The following is a 20,291-nucleotide window of genomic DNA, read 5'->3' as shown; positions in this document are numbered from 1 at the left end:
ACTAATTTACTGCGAGTCGATTGATGGGTGAGTGTGTGTGTGTCCGTCCGTTCGGTCAATCGAGTCTCGATTGTTTGGGAACGGAAAGTTTTTCGACAATTTTGGTGCTGAGGTGAGGCGTGCGGGATATTTTCAATTTTGGAAAAGTTAATTGAAAGCTGGGATAATTACTCGACCGGGTGTGGATAGTTTTGAGTTTAAGGATGGGGGAGATTAGCAGAGTTTGCTGGAATCGTCGGATGGAAGGTAAGTTGTTTAAGTGGTTTTTGGAAAAGTTACAAAACAAAGTTGATAGTAACATGTATCTGCATTTTATTATTTATCGTTTGCAACACCCAAATGAGGGTTACCAAATTTTACTGAGTAATAGCGCATCTCCATTCTATTCAGGTCTGCTCTGATGTTTTTTTTAAATATTGTATTCTGGAAATTTCACTTCGATAAAATTTTTGTTGTTGTTGTTTGATTATGAGTCGTTGAACTAGAAAAAATGACCCAAATCCAAAATGGCGGTCAAAATGGCGATGATGAAATAATGAGAAAATGCATTTAGTAATGTAACAGGCAACTAAACACTCAAATTTGATTAAAATTAAATCAGAAATGTCAATAGTGAGAAAATCAAAAATAAGGAAAATATATATTCCTTTGTCCATGTTTCAACTATTCGATGTTCTTAAGAAACAATTATCTGTCGAATTGTTTTAGTTTTTTTAACAATTTTGTTTCGTTTTCGGTGACTGTTATTTTCCATGACTATGAAATTTAAATTGGTGTCTTTTGTCTTAATAATATTTCATTAGAATGTTCATATCATATATCATATATCAAAAGTATCGAAACTTACATGCTTAATCAATCTTCACAACTTTAAAAATTGGAAACTTTAGAATAAATTTATTCAACTTTGCTGGCGTTAAAATTAGAGGTGGACAAAACGGCTACTTTTCGTTCGCTTATTAAAAAGAGTGGCTCTTTTGAATGGTTCTTGCGTACTTTTGCAAAATGTTGATGGAAAGGCTATTTTAAGAAAAGTGTGATTTTTTAAAGTTTTCATTGAACTTTTATAAATAATAAAAAAAACTAAAAAGAAGAAGATTCGCTTGAAAATACGTCTTGACGGTCTCTATGTTAAGATTGCTACTTGAACATAAACGTTCGTATAACTGAATGGCAGCCAAACTTATATCTAGGATTTTGGAGAAAATTGCTATTAATTTTACGAAATAGCGTTTACTTCTCCCAAAATTGAACAAATACTGAAATATTCTGAGAACTCTTTTCTCTATTCTGATTTAATCGATAAAGTCTATAAATGCTAATCGGGCAAAAGGATCTTTTTCTTCAATATCTCGTGTGATATTAAAAGACTTTTGGTAAAATTTTCGAAACTAAGCAATTAGAAATACTCAAATTTGTATTCGGGTTATACTTAAATGTACGATCAGTTGTACAATGAAAAGTTTTTTTAATTTGCTCAAAACATCATTCACTTTTGGAATTTAAAGGAAAACTAGAAAACTGATAATATGAGTTTGGAAACTTCAGAGTGGTGTTAAAATATTGGTTGGCACCAATGCTATTTAGAGTCTTTCAACAAATCGTCGCTTGTGTGCTATCTTGTGACACGTCTGCTGTAAAAAGATAGGACATGTCACAAGATAGCACACAAGTGACGATATATTGATGAAATAGTGGTATTATCCTCCAACGAAATATGACGTTTTAGCTTTATAAATGTCGGGAAATAACCTCTCTTTAACCTGCCGTTTTTTATCCTAAAGTACTTGAAAAAGTACACCGTGGGATAATTTTGGGATTCCTTTTTTTATAAGCGTTGAAATATTTGAGATTGCATTTTCAATTTTTAAAACCCAATTTAATACTCCAATTTGTTGGAGATTTAATGAATTATATTGATAAACATATAAATAGGAAAAAATTTAAAAATCATGCAATCTTGTAACGGTTCTTTCAAAAGACTAGCGTTTCAAAAAGAACCGCAGCTCTTTTTTTGTGAGCCATCGTTTGCTCTTTTTAGTGAACTCGCTCTTTTTGCCCACCATTAATTAAAATGAAGGTTAACAAATTTTGTTTGAAATGTAAGTCTTTTAACATTTTTGGTAATTTTTTTCTGGATTTCAAAATTGTGTAAATCCTTGGTTCTAATTTTTTATTTTAAGCTGATGCAATGACCTATAATTTTCATTCTAGACCAATCATTCAGCATTTCGCCATTTTGAATTATTAGTCTTGATTCAATAAAATTGAAAATATTGTTTTCCAATAGATTGGAACATTTCACTAATATTTCATTTTGGGTTGTTTTGAAAACATCAATTTTACTATTCGGGTAATTCTCTACCAACTCACACGAAATCGGGAAAAGTTGCTCCGACCCCTCTTCGATTTGCGTAAAACTTTGTCCTAAGGGGTAACTTTTGTCCCTGATCACGAATCCGATGTCCGTTTTTTGATATCTCGTGACGGAGGGGCGGTAAGACCCCTTCCATTTTTGAACATGCGAAAAAAGAGGTGTTTTTCAATAATTTGCAGGCTGAAACGGTGATGAGATAGAAATTTGGTGTCAAAGGGACTTTTATGAAAAATTAGACGCCCGATTTGATGGCGTACTCAGAATTCCGAAAAAACGTATTTTTCATCAAAAAAAAAACACTAAAAAGTTTTAAAAATTCTCCCATTTTCCGTTACTCGACTGTAAAAAAATTTGGAACATGTCATTTTATGGGAAATTTAATGTACTTTTCGAATCTACATTGACCCAGAAGGGTCATTTTTTCATTTAGAACAAAAATTTTCATTTTAAAATTTCGTGTTTTTTCTAACTTTGCAGCGTTATTTTTTAGAGTGTAACAATGTTCTACAAAGTTGTAGAGCAGACAATTACAAAAAATTTGATATAAAAACATAAGGGGTTTGCTTGTAAACATCACGAGTTATCGCGATTTTACGAAAAAAAGTTTTGAAAAAGTTACGTCGTCCGTGTCTGTCGCTGGTGACCATGAACGGCCATGATCAACGACGACCAACTTTTTCAAAACTGTTTTTCGCAAAATCGCGATAACTCGTGACGTTCATGAGCAAACCACTTATGTTTACATATCAATTTTTTTGTTATTGTCTGTTCCACAACTTTGTAGATCATGGTTACATTCTAAAAAATATCCCTGCAAAGTTAGAAAAAAACAAAAAATTTAAAATGAAAAATTTTGTTCTTAATGAAAATTTGACCCTTCTGAGTTAATGTAGATTCGGAAAGTACATTAAATTTCCCATAAAATGACATGTTCCAAATTTTTTTACAGTCAAGTAACGGAAAATGGGAGAATTTTTAAAACTTTTTTAGTGTTTTTTTCGATGAAAAATACGTTTTTCCGTATTCTGAGTACGCCATCAAATCGGGCGTCTAATTTTACATAAAAGTCCCTTTGACCCCAAATTTCTATCTCATCACAATTTTAGGCTGAAAATTATTGAAAAACACCACTTTTTTCGCATGTTCCTCGGATTCGTGATCAGGGACAAAAGTTACCCCTTAGGACAAAGTTTCACGCAAATCGAAGAGGGGTTGGGGCAACTGCTGTGTGAGTTGGCGGAGAATTACCCATTGTTATTCGAGAGGTTGGAAAATTTTACTATAATTCCATTTTTGACATTAAAAAATTGTACACATATTTGATGAGTTATTGCTCTTAAAAATTTAACGCTGTATTGGTGATGTCGGGAAAACCTCATTTTACCTTTAAAATAATAAAAATTGGTCACGTTAACAACGAAAAATAAATTTTATGATTCCCGATAGGTGCATTTTTGTGTGTGGAAAATCCAATTAAACAAATGGTAAAAAAGTGTAACTATTTTTTCTTAAAACTAAAGCTTTGTTCAGAAAACCATAATTGATCATCGTTCTCAAGATACAGATTTTTGAATATTTTGATATCGCCAAATCAATATGGAGACTTGTATGGACAAATAATGATGCAAAATTATTTCTTTGATCATAAAAAAAAGTAATTACAAAGTTTCATACAAATAAAAAAATGATAAATAATGTTTTTGCAATTCCGTCGTGAAACTATTTACTTTTCCTGTCATTCTTGAGCGACGAAACAGCCTACTTTTCTGTACCAAAAATAACAGAATCGAATAGTTACCCTTTTCAAAACAAATGCTGAAAAGTTCTACTTTTCAGCACAGAAATGGATGCTGAAAATTTGAACTTTTCAGCACTTGTTAAAAAAAGTTATACTTTTCAACATTTTTATGATTTAAACGATTCATTGACTCAATGCATGAACATTTGTCCTATAATTCTGTTCAAAGGGTGTTTTTCGGAATTACAAAAAACGTTGTATGGAACTCGTTGCAAAACTTGATTTTTTCATCTCTCGTCGTATTTATCCAACTCGGTGAACCTCGTTGGATAAATGTACGACTCGTGCTGAAAAAATCTTCAAAATCTCTGCAACTACTATTGTGTGCACACTTTGATTTCATTACCGAATTCGGTAGTTAAAAATCGGTAAAGTGCAAACCGGTAATTTGATTACCGAATTTTGGCGAGATGTTACCAATTTTGGTAGTTTTCAGTTTACGAGCTGTTCAGCAGTTGAAAAATCGGTAAATTATAAATAAATTTTAAAATCGAAGTAATGCTTTGTAGAAAAATCTTGATTTGGCACACCAAGTAAACTTATTTAAGACAGATTTCACAAGACATGGACAAATTAATAGATCAATAAATTTTTAAAACAGTATGAGAACTAAAACGATTGGTTGTGTAATGAAAACTTACAATCATAATGTAACTCCATCAAAGTTTTGAACTTCCATCAAAGCACCCTGCGTCTCCACCGAAACGTGGAAAAGCGTCGACTTCCTCTCTTGCGCCAACTATGGGAGGAAAGCGTGCGTTTGTCATTCTGATAAAACTATTTCCGGCGCGAAGTTTTTTTTTCTGGCAGCATTCCACACTCAATCGATTTTCGGTAGCTTTAGGAAGTGAAACATCAGTTTGAAGTCTGTGTTTTTTTTTTTCTGTGAATATTTATTTTACTTTATTTGGATTCCTAGCGTTTGCTGAGCGCACAGTCACAAATTGTCAACGGTTTTTTTGGTGTTCTCCGTGTTTCTATCTGGGTGGCCATCTAGCACACTGTTGATTTGCTTTGCTAGGGTACTCTTTTTTTCGGGTTCGTCGCTCAAAATTAAAATAGTACAGTAATAACAGTAGTAATAAATAGTAATACGTATGCATATTCAGCTCAATCCAAAAGCGAACGGTATAATTGTTTCATTTGTTTTGTTTGCCACTTGATCTCTCTCGCACCGTGCTGTTTTTTCCTACTTTTTTTTGTTGTTGCCGAGAGTCCTACAAAATCATTTGAATATTTGTACAAAAGAAGGAAAAAAGAAGCACGCGAGCGAGTCAGGGGCAGTGTTTGCCAACGAAGCGCGTTAAAAAAAAAACATAAAATAAATGGTAACTACATTTAATCCTCTATGATCAGCGGCGCAAATTTGGGGTCACGCAGGCTGGTTGGGAGCAATTGAAAAAAAAAGAAAATTGACGCATTTTTTGCTTGTAACACTGGCTTACCATTATTCAAACATTTGAAATTCTATTATTCGCAAGTGGCGCGTTCTCAGCGTATACGCAAATTTGTGGGCCCGACAGAATAATTTGTAAAATTGATCAATGTGGTTCGAGTGGGAGCCATTTTTTTGGTGCATCATATGTTGCACGTTAAATTTGAACAATCAGTTTTTTTGTGTGTGGAGCAACTTGGCGGAAATAGCAAATTTGAGAGCTCAATGGCGTGGGCCTTTCATGCAAATGGAATTTTTAAAATATTGCATAATCCGGTCTGATGACATTTCTTTTTTTTTGTTGCAGCAGCATAGTTTGGAATCAATTTTTATCATGGGTAATTTATGGGGTCGCGAAATGTAAATTTTTATTCCTGTTTGCTGCTCGATGAGCAGCAGGATAGATGTGTTGTTTTCAATTAATGGTTTGTTGATTTTTGCAGCTGATTTCCACCCCTTGCTTGGTTGAGTTCCGAGATAAAATGTACATTAATTATCGTCTATTCTGGTCGCATGACCATCAAACCAGACATAGACGAGAATTGAAGACTGAGTAAAACCTGAAGATCATTCTCAATTTGACGTTTTGGCAACACTAAAACTTGAACAAACAAATGACAGATTGAACAAATATGACTGAAATCGTAAACACAATACTAGTAAATGTAACATATTCCCACTGACGAACTGACGTGCCACGAACAAACCACTTTTGACCGCAGTTGTCTTCTTCTTGTTTGGCGTTTTTGCTTCTAGCGAACAATCTGTCAACCGATTTTTCTCTCTTCCCTCTCTTCACTAGCTCTCTTCTCTCGCTTCGCGCCAATGTTTACATGCAATGTATTGTTGAAGTCAGCATAAACTGACACACGCTTTCGCCGAAACGAACAGCGCGCTCCAAAATCGTTCTGAGCGCATACTATTTTGAAACGACGCACATTAAAAATTGAAGCGTAATCGCAATATCGAAAACACGTTTGGAAGAGAGAATTAGTTCAGCGAACCTGAAGGTAGATGGAGTTGGTGTTCGCCTGAGAATTTGCGGTCAGAATTTTCTCAAAAATATGTATGGGGTGGCACGTCAGTTCGTCAGTGATATTCCGTAGACTTCAATTTTGATTGAAAATCGGTGCTTTATGCATGTAAATGAGTTCATTGGAGCTTGATAGAATCTACATTTTGCTTCCCGGAAGCTGTCAATATGAAAATTAATTAACTGAACCGGATTCTGTGTGCTATAATAAACTCCCCCCCACTGATAATAGCTATCCAGTCAACCTTCACTGTATGGAAAACGCTTTTTTGTTCTCTCTTCAAAAGTAATTTATTAACCATTATTGAATGTGACGAAAATTCTCTGAAAAAATCATCCACAAAGACTTCCCCGAGGGTGAATATTTAATAAATGAATTCCTGCAATAATTATATTTTGCGTTGGGATTTTGAGAGTCCAAGAAAAAAAGCTCCTCCCACCCCTGCCCATCTGTCACCGCTGCCCGCGGAGCGAGCAGCTGTCAAACGCAGGGGAGTGACACTTGCGCGCGAAAACTTAATTGCAGGGTTGCATTCCGGGGCCTACTCTGTGACTGTTGGGTGTGAAATTTAACCCGATTTTTGTTGTTGTTTTCGTTTCGGCTTCAACAACAATGGCCGCGTTGCCGTCGCTGCTGCTGGCCAGCTTATGAATAAATAAACAAAAATATAAGCCCCTTTTTTGTTCGTGCTGTTGTTTGCTCAATTTTCATTTTCATGCCCGGGACCAGGATTGTAGTAGTGACGGTTTCTCTTTACGCTGATCTTGAATGTTTTGTGTCCTGCAGGCGAGAAACGGGCAAGCCTACAACCCTGGCCCTGCGCCAACCAGCCTCCGTGTCTGCTTTAATATTTATCACTAAAAACTCATTACCGATTAAACGTGTTTGATTAATAATTGCTTTTAACACTTGCGTTTCGCGTTTAACATTGCTTTTGTGTTATTCTTTTGCGCTGTGGGCCTTCTGCCCTCTCTCGTGTTTGTCCATGTTCAATAGTTTTTAGCGTAATACGATTGCGGTTAACCAGCTTTTGATTATTCAACTATTAGTAATTAAAAGATAATTAAGCGTTAGGTATGTCTGTATACTGAAATCAGAAAACTGAGAGAAATAAAATTAAACATTGCGTTGAAATTGTCCGAAGCGCAGCTGTTTTTTTTTCAAAACATACATCAATAAACAGGAAGCGACTTAAAAAAGTGCATAATTATATTAGTTACAAATATTTCCTCCTAAGCTGTTTAGTTTCGTGTGTGTGTTTTTCTGTTGGTGCGTTTATTTCGTAAAGCTTCTTCAAAGAGCGATTAGAATATATTTTGTTTGTTTTTTTTTCGTTTTTTTCATTTGTTTGTGTGAACAATCTTCTCATCAGCTCTGGTAGACAAAACAAAAAAAAAAGTTCAAAAGTGAACTGGAGAACTCCTCCAATTTTTTTTTCGCTATCAAACGGGTTGCTATTGTTGTTTCGTGTTGGTGTTGGTGTGTTTGAGTGTCCTGTGGTGTGGTGAATTTTTTAACTGTTTTAGTTGTGGTGCTGAGTGCCGGGTGGTGCCCGGTAGCCCGGGTAGGTCTGGTTGAGGGCGTTTTTGGCAAAGAAGTTGGCATAATCCTAGAACGAGAAACAGAGAAAAAACGGAGAAAACATGGAAGGTTAGTACATTTAACAATTAATGGGCTTTAAGTTTTTAATAACATCCAAAAGAATCGAGTATGACTTCTTAACTTTTACAAAACAACTGAATTTAAAAAAAAAATCGCATAATCTGGGTAGGTAGGTAATCAATTTATTTCCAACTAAATTGCAACTGTTAAGACTTGAACATGTAGAGCCAAAATGACACAAGAATTTTTGTTTTTGGTAAAAAAAACATTTTGCGGTCTGTACATTGAAATTTTCAACAAAAAAAAAACAAGATATTTCCAAAATGGTTCAATCATGCTACAAATTGTTATCAACGCAGGAAAATTCATTTATGTTTTTTCCGTTAATTGCATGTCTATTTTCAATGAAATTATGAGTTTTTAGAAAAAAATGATTTTTAGGATAATTAATTAAATCACTAATATACATTTTTAAAATGATACACGGATAGAAATCCTGTAAGCAAATCCGGTAACACTGTGTTGTTGAATTCGACAACATGGAAATGTTTTCAAAATCGTCAACATTTTTTTCGATTTTGAACAACAATGTTATCGATTTGCAACGAAATCGAGAAAAATGTTGAAGATTTTGGAAACATTTCCATGATGTCGAATTCAACAACACAGTGTTACCAGATTTGCTTACAGGATTTTTATCCGTGTAATAAAGACAAAAATAATAAACTTATCATCAGAAGCGGCAGAATGGTTTTAAAATCTGACGAATGATAGATTATTCTAAAACTTAATTTTGCGAAAACTATTCTAACTAATATTATATGATCGGCGGAAGCTGTTGGAAGTGTTGCGGCGAAACAGGATTAAAGGGGACGTTTGGAGGTGGTTTAAAAGCTATCTGGAGTACAGAACCCAAATTACACGGTATAACAACTCAGTATCAGAAGCAGAAGCAGTAGAGTTGGGTGTTCCACAAGGGAGCGTGCTGGGACCATTACTGTTTATCCTATACATAAACGACCTGACGAAAGCACTTAGGCGGGCATGTGTTAACCTGTTTGCTGACGACACCGTGATATATGTTGCTGGAGACAAACTAGACGAGTGCTACGAGATCATGAATAACGAGCTGGCAGTGTTCGCGGATTGGCTGAAATGGAAAAAGCTGAAACTGAACGTCAGCAAAACAAAATACATGGTGGTGACAACAAGGAGGAGTGAAAGTAACTGTACAATATCTGTCGACGGTGAATTGGTCGAGCGGGTTAATGCCATCAAGTACCTTGGTGTAATGTTGGACGAAAAGCTCTCTTTTGCGGAACACGTGGACTACACTATTCGGAAAGCTGCTCGGAAGTTGGGTGTCCTCTGCAGAATCAATCGCTACCTATCGTTTGACAACAAAATTATGGTCTACAAAACGCTGATTGCACCACATTTTGACTACTGCGCTTCAATTCTGTTTCTTGCCACGAACCAGCAACGGAAGAGGATGCAGATCGTACAGAGTAAAGCTATGAGGATGATACTTAGATGTGACAGATTGACACCAAGAATTTTGATGCTTGACTCTCTGCAGTGGATGTCGATTAGGCAACGTGTGGAGTATAGTACATTAGTGTTTATTTTTAAAGTTGTTAACGGATTGGCACCACAATACTTGACAAAAACTGTACAGTGTGGAAGAGACGTTCATCGACATTTTACTAGGCAAGCAGGAGATATCAGATTGCTGAATTTTAAGAAATCGTGCACACAGAACTCGCTATTCTACAGAGGATACAACTTGTTCAACATGCTACCGGAGTCAACGAGAGCGACAACTAATCTTCGTGAGTTCAAGAAAATGTGTAAACCTTTTGTAAGGCAGAGACCTTTGGAATGAAGTGGCATCCCATAGGTGTGGCTGTGAAGGAGAGCATGTCATGACGGTCGGCTTCTCTATATCGGTTCACGTCCTAATGAGGATGTCACTGGGCCGCATATGAAACAGTCCAAAGAAACGCGATTCTGGGCGCGGTAAACCCCTATGTGCTCATATGTGTGTGGAACAGGAAATGATTCCAGTACCCAAAGTGGATGTAAGCAATCTGGTGAAATGAAAAAGACTCTTGAAAGTATGAGCGCCTTGAGATGACAAATGAGAGAGACGGATGGGCATACACGGAAGTAGAGTTAGATTTAGGACACTCTCAAATACGGACAATTGAATTATCGAAAGATATCTGCTCGTAATCCTTCCATGCTACAAAGATGTGTATGGGTAAGAGGTGGGCCATCCAAGGAAAAGAATGTCTGGAATCAAAACGATTTATCAAGCAAAATATATTCTTTATTTTCGTATTCAGAAAAATATTTAGACCACAGTTTATTTTATTAAAAGTGACAGATAAAACCTCATAACATAACGAAAATCCTCAAAAAAGTAGAAAATTATTGAAATTATTGAATTTAAAATAGAAAAAAAAACGAAAAAAGAACAATAAAATTTGATCTTAAGTAAATTAAAAATCAGTCCTCAAAATTACAGTAATTGATGGTTTTGGTTGAAGATTCCAAGTAGTCAAACGAATTTAACCACACTTTTGAAATTGATGATTCATTTATATTATAATTTTTTGTGTTTTCATTACCGTACGAAATGCTCAAGCGTAGAAATATTGAGTTTGGATATAGTGAAATATGCTTTTTAACACATTTTTTATTTTTAATTTTATCATTCGAACAAAATATAACTTTAAAAAAATGTATATTTATAATGATTATTTTTTTCTTTTTTTATTTAGGAATTATTGCTAAATTCGTAATTCTTATCTGTGATAAAAAATAAAGATTTCATTAAATTTGTACGATTTCTTCTCTTAGGTTGAACAATTTTGTGTTTTGAAGATATTATATTCTGACCGATCCACTAGTCTTGCCACTAGTGGTAACGTTTTCGTTACGTTTAATAATTTTTTGAAGTTTTCTGAAAAAAATATTTTTACCCTCTGATTTTTCGGGCCGATTTTGCAAGGTGGGGAAGCCCTCCCTATGCAAAATCGATGTCGATGCCACTAATTGTTTCAGATATCTTCATAATCTTTGCTATTGAGCAAAACCTAAAATTTCTCCATATTTTTGAAAGATTTAGTATTTTGAAGAGAACATATTCTGAATAACTTTGTTTTAAAAATCAATTCAATTAATATTTAAAAAAATGAAAAGAGTAGCAAAATATTTCAATTTTACAGAAAGTACAATGTTTGCAGTATAATAAAGATTACCTTAAAAAATAAGTCAGGAAGTATCAATTGAATACGTAAAAACGTCAAATTGGATGAAAACTATTTTTTTTACTACAAAAATTTCATCAGCAAGGATAGGTTAAATATTTTTTTGCAAAATTTAAAATTTGAATTCAATTTGAACGTAATGGTATATAACCGAACTGACCGTGTTCAAAGTACTTCAAAAAATTGTGTTCAACAAATTTTTCAAAAGTTTTGAAAGTTAATTAACTATAGTTAGGGAAACATTAATAAATAGCATTATTTTAATACTTTGAATACTTTAAAAGTGTTTTGTTTTTTTTACTATGAAAATAAGTTCGTTTCGGAAAACGGACTGCATCATCGGACTCTTTGTATTATTTTGGACTAAGAACAGATTAAATTAGTTTTAAAGTTGAAAAAAATCTTCTAATTGATAGGCTTTTTCAGAAAAAAAATAGAGCAAATTTGGAAAATTATTGATTCTGCTACTAAATTGGTTTTGATAACAACAATTTTTTTGTACCTAACCTATTTTTTTGTACATTTTCTATTAAGTTATTGAATTTAGTTTAATATATATTCAATAGTTTTTTTTTAAATTAAACATTCAAAGTAACCTTACCAATGGTTAATTTGGCGTAGTGAATTCAATATGCACACTTGAAGCTGAAGTTTTTAAGAAAAACAGTGACTAATAAAGTCACCTAGGTTTTTAAAATAACAATTTTCAACCAATATCGAAAAAGCTTTTTTTAAAAACGTACATGGACATTTTGTGACCTACCCCAGTACCTACATGTTTAAAAAATATAAACTCAGACCGTTCAAATAATATTTGAAAAATCATTGAAAACCTATCAATGTCACCCGGTTTACGGTACTCAGTGATCGATTATTCGCAAGCAAACCGCAACAATCTTGCAAGGTTCCACAAACTCTACAAATATAGACTGTTCTTACTTTCCTTGCTTAAATCGAAATTTTTTGGCGAATAAAGAACACAATTGTTAAACGTTTTTTCCTACGTTTCGGCCTACTTTTCTTCTGTCGGCCATCATCAGAATCATAAAACCTTCTTCCAGCTGATACTCCTCCTGCTGGGTTGCCTGGACCAGTCTGGGCCAAGAGAAAAGTAGGCCGAAACGTAAGCAAAAACGTTTAAAATTTGTGTTCTTTATTCGCCGAAAAATATCAATATAAGCAAGGAAAGTAAAAATATTCGGTGATCAAAAATAGAAAAACAGACTTTTTTTATTTGGTCCTATAAACAAATATAAACATTGAGTGTATCCCGCTTACTCCGATGGACATTGACATAAAGGGTGAGAGGGATACACTTAATGTTTGTATTTGTTTATAGGACCTAATAAAAAACAGTCAAGAAATGCTTTCGAATAACATACCGTAAAACGGGGTGACTTTGATAGCCGGGGTGACTTTGATAGGTTTGAGATTTTTCCGCAAACTGAAGAGTACAAATTAAATACGTACGGAATGGTATGGAATCATTCTGACCGTGGTAGAGAAGTGTTCAAAGTACTTCTAGAAGAAGTTTTCATAAAATTTTGAAAAGTTTAAAAAGTTGGTTAACTATAATTAAGAAAATGTTGATAAATAGCATTATTTTAATATTCTCAAAGTGTCATGATTTTCTCAATGAACCTGATTTCGAATCAAAAAATGGAATGCATTTTTGGATTCTTTGGACAATTTTCCACTAGGAGAAGGTAAAATAAGTTTGTAAATAATTGATATTATGTGTTTTGGAAACATAATTCAAAAAAATCTCCCAATTTATAGGCATTTTCAGTAGAACAAATTTCATATAAAATGTGAAAACTTTTGATTCTTGCTTCGATTTCAGTTTAAAGTGCAATATGATTCGATAATTTTATAAACAAAACTAGTTTTAACGAATTTTAGCCAAAATTTTGATTTTATAACAATTTTACCTAAAATTTATATGTATTTTGTTAAAAAGCTTATAAACTTAGTTAACTAATTATAAACATGGATTTTTTCGTAACAAATGTATCAGCAACCTTAGTAATGGTACATTTGACTTAAAAATAAAATTTGAACGCATTAAATCTGATTTTTACAAGAATAACTATGACTATCAAAGTCACCCCGGAACTCAAAATATGAATTTTCAATGCAACTATTTTTTTAAACACTATTTAAAAACTTTTTATCAAAAATAGTTCATGTACCTTGTGTGGCCTACCCCAGTACATGTTTTAAAAATATTAATCTTAAGATAAACCTTACCAGTTGAAAAAATATTCCAAAAATAAATCGAAATTCTATCAATGTCACCCCGGTTTACGGTATTCCTGGAAAATGTAACTGGAGTGCAATGCAGTGATGAGTAGACACACGAAAAATATTTTGTAGAATCAGCCAGTACGAGGTTTGATTCAACAAAATTTTTGTTGAATATAATCAACGCCGATTTTGCGTTGAAAAAAACCTTGATTTTCTCAATTCAACAAAAATCTTTTGTTGTTTTGAAAAAGTTGCTTTGACGTTTAGCGTTAATTCAACAAAAATCTTGATTTTCAAATCAACAAAACGTTTTGTTGATTCAAATATGCCTTATTTTTCTGCGTGCAGATGCCTCGAAATGACCATTTGCATCCCTGGCAGAGTGATTTTTGTCAATGTGGAGCGTGTTTACAAAAGATTTTGGATATATTTTTAATTGGAAGACAAAACATTTTCAAAACCTATTGAAAAAAAAAAAAATAGAAAATAGTTTTGATTATAAATAATGTAGAACTCAATTTCCACAATTTTCATCCTAACGCATCGCCCAACCTTTTGCAGTGCAATCCACGTGTTGGCAAAAATTGCCATGTTGACCGCCAAAGGCTGGGCCGTCCACGAAAGCAGCCTCTCCCCGTCACTGAGCCGAAACAGTTTAATTGAATAATCCGTTCCGTAATACCAATTTACAGTAATCCCGAAATAATAATAACAATAACAACAACTGCCCGCCATTAATATAAAACACTATCACAACAGCAATACATATTCGACGGGACGCGTTTTTGGGAGGGGGGAGATTTTTGAGCGTGTGTGTGTGAGAAATTGCTTTGTTCATTTCTGTGCATGTGCATGGAAATCAGTTGATTGTGGTGGTGCGTTTAAGCACACTACTCAGTGTCGATGGTGGTGATATTGTGGTGGGTGGTTAAGCCGATGGTTATTAAAGCTCCCCCTTTTTCCCACCCTCCTCGTCAAAGCTCCATTACAACACAATGCTGTTGCTGGCTCCTGCAACCAATTTATGTTTTGTTTGTGGATAAGTGTGTGTGTGCGCGTTGAAGGTGATTGTTGATGTTGGCACACGCGGATGGATGGTTGAGCGTTTTCAAGTCCAAACATCAACATACACACACGCACACACACGAGACTGTTATGTTACCGCCCATGCAATCACTAGTAACGATCATTATCCGCCGGGTTGGAAACGCAACACAAACAAGAGTGCATTTACACGTTCGTTCATTATTATAACAACTTTCCATCATTTCAAGCGAAGAGGTAAATGTACATCCAGAGCAATTGAGTGAAAATTAGGGTGGTTTGGGAGGGAAAATTCGCTGCTGAGCAATGAAACTTGTGTGAACAAATGGATTTATGAAATTGGTTTTGGAAAATTGCAGATTCTAGTGGGTGCAAATAAACAATTTGTGTTGCATTGTTGTGGGAGTCAATATTGAGTGTTTTCCCTCACAATTTTAAGAGGTTAAATTGTTTATTAAATTGAGTTTTAACATTTGGGTAATTCTCCGCCAACTCACACAGCAGTTGCCCCGACCCCTCTTCGATTTGCGTGAAACTTTGTCCTAAGGGGTAACTTTTGTCCCTGATCACGAATCCGAGGTCCGTTTTTTGATATCTCGTGACGGAGGGGCGGTACGACCCCTTCCATTTTTGAACATGCGAAAAAAGAGGTGTTTTTCAATAATTTGCAGCCTGAATCGGTGATGAGATAGAAATTTGGTGTCAAAGGGACTTTTATGTAAAATTAGACGCCCGATTTGATGGCGTACTCAGAATTCCGAAAAAACGTATTTTTCATCGAAAAAAACACTAAAAAAGTTTTAAAAATTCTCCCATTTTCCGTTATTCGATTGTAAAATTTTTTGGAACATGTCATTTTATGGGAAATTTAATGTACTTTTCGAATCTACATTGACCCAGAAGGGTCATTTTTTTCATTTAGAACAAAATTTTTCATTTTAAAATTTCGTGTTTTTTCTAACTTTGCAGGGTTATTTTTTAGAGTGTAATAATGTTCTACAAAGTTGTAGAGCAGACAATTACAAAAATTTTGATATATAGACATAAGGGGTTTGCTTATAAACATCACGAGTTATCGCGATTTTACGAAAAAAAGTTTTGAAAAAGTTGGTCGTCATCGATCATGGCCGTTCATGGTCACCCGCGAAAAACACGGACGACGAAACAAACAGAAACGCAAAAAGTAACTTTTTCAAAACTTTTTTTTCGTAAAATCGCAATAACTCGTGATGTTTATAAGCAAACCCCTTATGTCTATATATCAAAAATTTTGTAATTGTCTGCTCTACAACTTTGTAGAACATTGTTACACTCTAAAAAATAACCCTGCAAAGTTAGAAAAAACACGAAATTTTAAAATGAAAATTTTTGTTCTAAATGAAAAAAATGACCCTTCTGGGTCAATGTAGATTCGAAAAGTACATTAAATTTCCCATAAAATGACATGTTCCAAAAAATTTTACAGTCGAGTAACGGAAAATGGGAGAATTTTTAAAACTTTTTTAGTGTTTTTTTCGATGAAAAATACGTTTTTTCGGAATTCTGAGTACGCCATCAAATCGGGCGTCTAATTTTACATAAAAGTCCCTTTGACACCAAATTTCTATCTCATCACCGTTTCAGGCTGCAAATTATTGAAAAACACCTCTTTTTTCGCATGTTCAAAAATGGAAGGGGTCGTACCGCCCCTCCGTCACGAGATATCAAAAAACGGACCTCGGATTCGTGATCAGGGACAAAAGTTACCCCTTAGGACAAAGTTTCACGCAAATCGAAGAGGGGTCGGGGCAACTTTTCCCGATTTCGTGTGAGTTGGTAGAGAATTACCCATTTTGCGTTCATTTCCATCCGCAATTTTTTGAGGACAATCATTGACACAGAACAAAATTGGATGAACTCATCAAACTAATCCCAAAGCAAACATTTTTTGCTTCAATAGTGTCACTAATTTCATTAGCCCGACGAGATACCGTCCCAGGATTATTCAGTCCAAAAATCCCAATCACATTTCTGGTCTCTTTCAATAAGTTATTAGCAAACTCGAATGCAGCTCGTGTTGCGTGTCCAAAATCGACTCGAAAAAATCTACCAAATTTTCGCTACAACCCAGCTGCGTATTGAGTCCGGGATCGAATCGTCAAAAAAGTCCAATTTTTGTTTGAACTTGGTCAGCAAAAAAAAAAAGCAAACACACACACTATTCATCTAGTCTCGTTCAACGTGGGCGGTTATGATCAGCGGGCAAAAAACGAACGCACAAACGTTGGCCAGTGATAAGAATTTAATCCCATAGTCGACATACACGCTGTAGCCCCCGCGTGGTCGCTTCCAACGGATCATGCAGAGCTGAGAGAGCGACCTGATTCGGCAACATGTCGCCGTCCTCGGGCAGGATTTTCGCCGGATATCTTCTAAGCTCGGAACAGATTGCGATGGGGTTTTGACGTAGAAAAAAATCCACCTGGAATTAACCAAATTTCAACAAAGTGATTGAAAAGAAAATCAGAATTTTTGTAATGAAAATTGCTCATAACATCAGAAGAAATATCAAATTACTCTTGAGAGCAAAAAAAAGAGACCGAAAAATTCCTCCTTCACTCGTTTCCGGCGTGCATTCTATCACGTGATCAGCTCCGTCAAAGGACGGGCACGATGCCACCAGAGACATTGAACTCCATTGAAAATGCATTTCGGTGACGACGACGGTGCATCAAGGCGGAGCTGGCTGGAGGGGGCCATCCACGTTCATCTCTTTGAATTCCACTCGTTCTCCTTTTGTCTATCCTCGTGAGGCTTTGTTTTAGGAGAGAGAAGCTTTTGCTGGGCATCAAGACGAATTGTATATCTAAATTTTGATATTTTTTAAATTTAACTTTTTTTAAAGTATAAAAAAGAAAAATGACGTTTTAAGTCAACAGAATTATGCAGTATTTATTGATATAACGCTGAAAAATATTTGTGCCGCCAAAAAAAAAGAACAAAAAAAAGTTGCTTAAAATTTACATTGTTTAAATTGTAAATTACTAAAACTTTTTGATACATTTATTTTATGAGCAATTCTCAAAAAATCGCAAATTGTTGAGATTTTTTTTTTGTAAAAATTTGTATCTTGATTTTCTGAGCGATTTGGTGTCTTCAACAAAGTTGTAGGTTGTGGTTAAGACCCTTCCAAAATAAAATGGCAACACGACAAAAAAATTTGACTTTTTATCCATTCAAAAGTAATTTTTAGATGTATAACATAACTTGCAATCGAAAATTACATTGATTTTTTGCACGATGCACTTTTCAAGTCTTGGGCATAAAATTTACCAATTATTGTTCAGTTTTTTTGCAATTGAAAAAAAATATGAGCAAAAGCAAAATATGAGTTCTGTTAACCCTCTGCAACAAATACATGAAAAAATTAAATAGTCTAAAGGTAATAATGGAAAGTCAGAAATATAAACTAAGCAAGACAAATGTAAAAAAATATAAAAATGGCACTAAGTAAGACAAGTAATGTTTTTCGTAGAACAAAAGTTGCTCAAAATAACCTCCTAAACACGGGAAAAATAAAAAATCGAAAAAATTGGGCATAAGAGGATTAAGGGTGCACAGCAACCAAGGAAGTTTTTGTATTATTCCGTATTATTTGCCCACAAGCAAACTACAGCTCTAAGCTACGTGGTGGGGAAATGTCAAACTAACGACATTTACTTCTCGCGATATCTTGGAAGCTGATGATTCGTTTTGAAATGTTAAACAATGGACTTATTTGGAAATTAAAAAATCAAGCAATCTGAGGTGCATTTAATATGTTTTAAAAATTGAGAGACATGATATTTTATCAAAAAAATCAAGAAATCAAAAACGTGATATTTTATAAGTATTTAAATGTTCTTTTCGAATTTTTAATAACCCAGATAAGTCATATTTTAATTTAGTATTAGGTAAGACAGTTTCAAGCTACACATCATTGATAAACGTGTCATAGTAAAAATAAAAAAAATATATGAAAGGGGTCGTATCGCCCCACCGTCGCACGATATCAATAAATGGTCCTCGAATTCGTGAGCAAGGACCAAAATTACCCCTTAAAGTAAAGTTTCACGGAAATCGAACAAAAGTTGGGGAAACTGCATCGCAAACTAAAGTGGAAAATTGATTTTCTGAAAAATTGTGGAATTTTGGAACGTTCAGAAAAGTTATTGTAAAGGGGAACGGGCAACTTTTGGCTTCGTCGAAAATTAAGGTGGTTCCAGGAACTTTTTTGAGGTAGTTTTTGATTTGTTTTTCTTCTAGATTGTTGTTGGGCATGCTAATTCAAGCAATGTTTTGATGATATCAAAAGTTCATCTCGCAGTCTAAGCCTTTTACGACTAATTTTATCAAGAGCATTAGAGCAGACCTTCATAAATAAGTTCTTTCAAAGTGGGAATCTAGGGTTAAATTTTAGAGAATATTAATGGACTGAACACACAGGTTTAAAAAACAAACATTTTAGTTTTAGTTACAGCCATCTTAAGGTTGAAGATATGCAACATTAAAACTCAAATAGATCGAAAAAGCGCAAGCTATTTTTTTGCGCCAGTTTGCATTTGAAAGGGGAGCACTACAAACGCTGATAAAAAACCCGGGGGATTTTTCTTTAGACTTGAGGAAAATGTCTAATTGCCCTTGGAATTGCCTGCTGCCCTAGGAATTTGATTAAAGTCAAAATATCGTATTCTGGTCATATTTTGCGTTTCCATGTAAACAACATTATACTAATGGCCCCTGTTCGCATGAGCGTCCCGTATGCATTTTCATCATTTTTGAGTCATTGATGCCGTTTGGTCCAAAATCATATGCTCCGAGAAATCAAAAATAATCAGTAAAGTTGTTTAAAAATGAATGTGACATAATTGTTCTTTTTGAAAACATATAACTTTGATTTAACTCAATCAATCTTTACCAAATTTATTCCGTTGCCAGAGAATGTTATAGAAACGAAAATTAACAGTATTTGATATATTTCTGATTTTCAATAACTTTTAAAATGGTTTTCTTTCAACATTTGTTTTTCTCTCAGTTTTCATTCCAACCTGAAGTCAAACCTTAAATTGGTTTGTTCCTTATAAAAAAATACAGAATGCAATATTCAAGAGTGACCCACTGTAGACAACTCTTCCCTACTTATGATGAATAGCTTTTTTGCCCTTCCGCTCTAGTTTTCACCTGCCGAATGGATTAAGTTCTTTACGGTGATTTTTTCGTCTGTCGGATATGTCATTCCCATTTTTTTTGTTCAAATCTGCTTTGGACGATTTCAAGATAGGGTGGTCCCTAAAACTAATGCGAAAATTTAGTGGACTCATTTAGTTAAAAAAGATGTTTTTACTCGTGAATTTGTTGGTTGACAACACGAGAGAAAAAATAACCATACAGAAAATTTCCCTCCCTCAACCCTAATTCCTACAGTCATATTTTGGAACGTGCCCTACGTGGGTCAACCCGC

At 34.5% G+C, this 20,291-nt stretch overlaps 1 protein-coding gene across 4 annotated transcripts in view; it reads right to left on the bottom strand.

Annotated features, from left to right (window-relative positions):
- Window positions 1-5,045: 5,045 nt before the first annotated feature.
- The window catches only part of LOC120417814 (putative mediator of RNA polymerase II transcription subunit 26), a 210,080-nt gene continuing 194,834 nt past the window's right edge, over window positions 5,046-20,291 (bottom strand). For all 4 annotated transcript variants that reach the window (XM_039580017.2, XM_039580019.2, XM_039580018.2 and 1 more), the window contains one exon: window positions 5,046-8,253. In XM_039580017.2, the coding sequence (XP_039435951.1) occupies window positions 8,167-8,253 (87 nt within the window). In that variant the 3' untranslated portion in view covers window positions 5,046-8,166. The remainder of the gene's footprint in view (window positions 8,254-20,291) is intronic.

Source organism: Culex pipiens, chromosome 3, assembly GCF_016801865.2.
Source record: "Culex pipiens pallens isolate TS chromosome 3, TS_CPP_V2, whole genome shotgun sequence".
In the NCBI taxonomy this organism is placed as follows: Eukaryota; Metazoa; Arthropoda; class Insecta; order Diptera; family Culicidae; genus Culex; species Culex pipiens.
The sequence above is the reverse complement of the archived record's forward strand: the minus strand, read 5'-3'. Positions and strand labels throughout refer to the sequence as shown.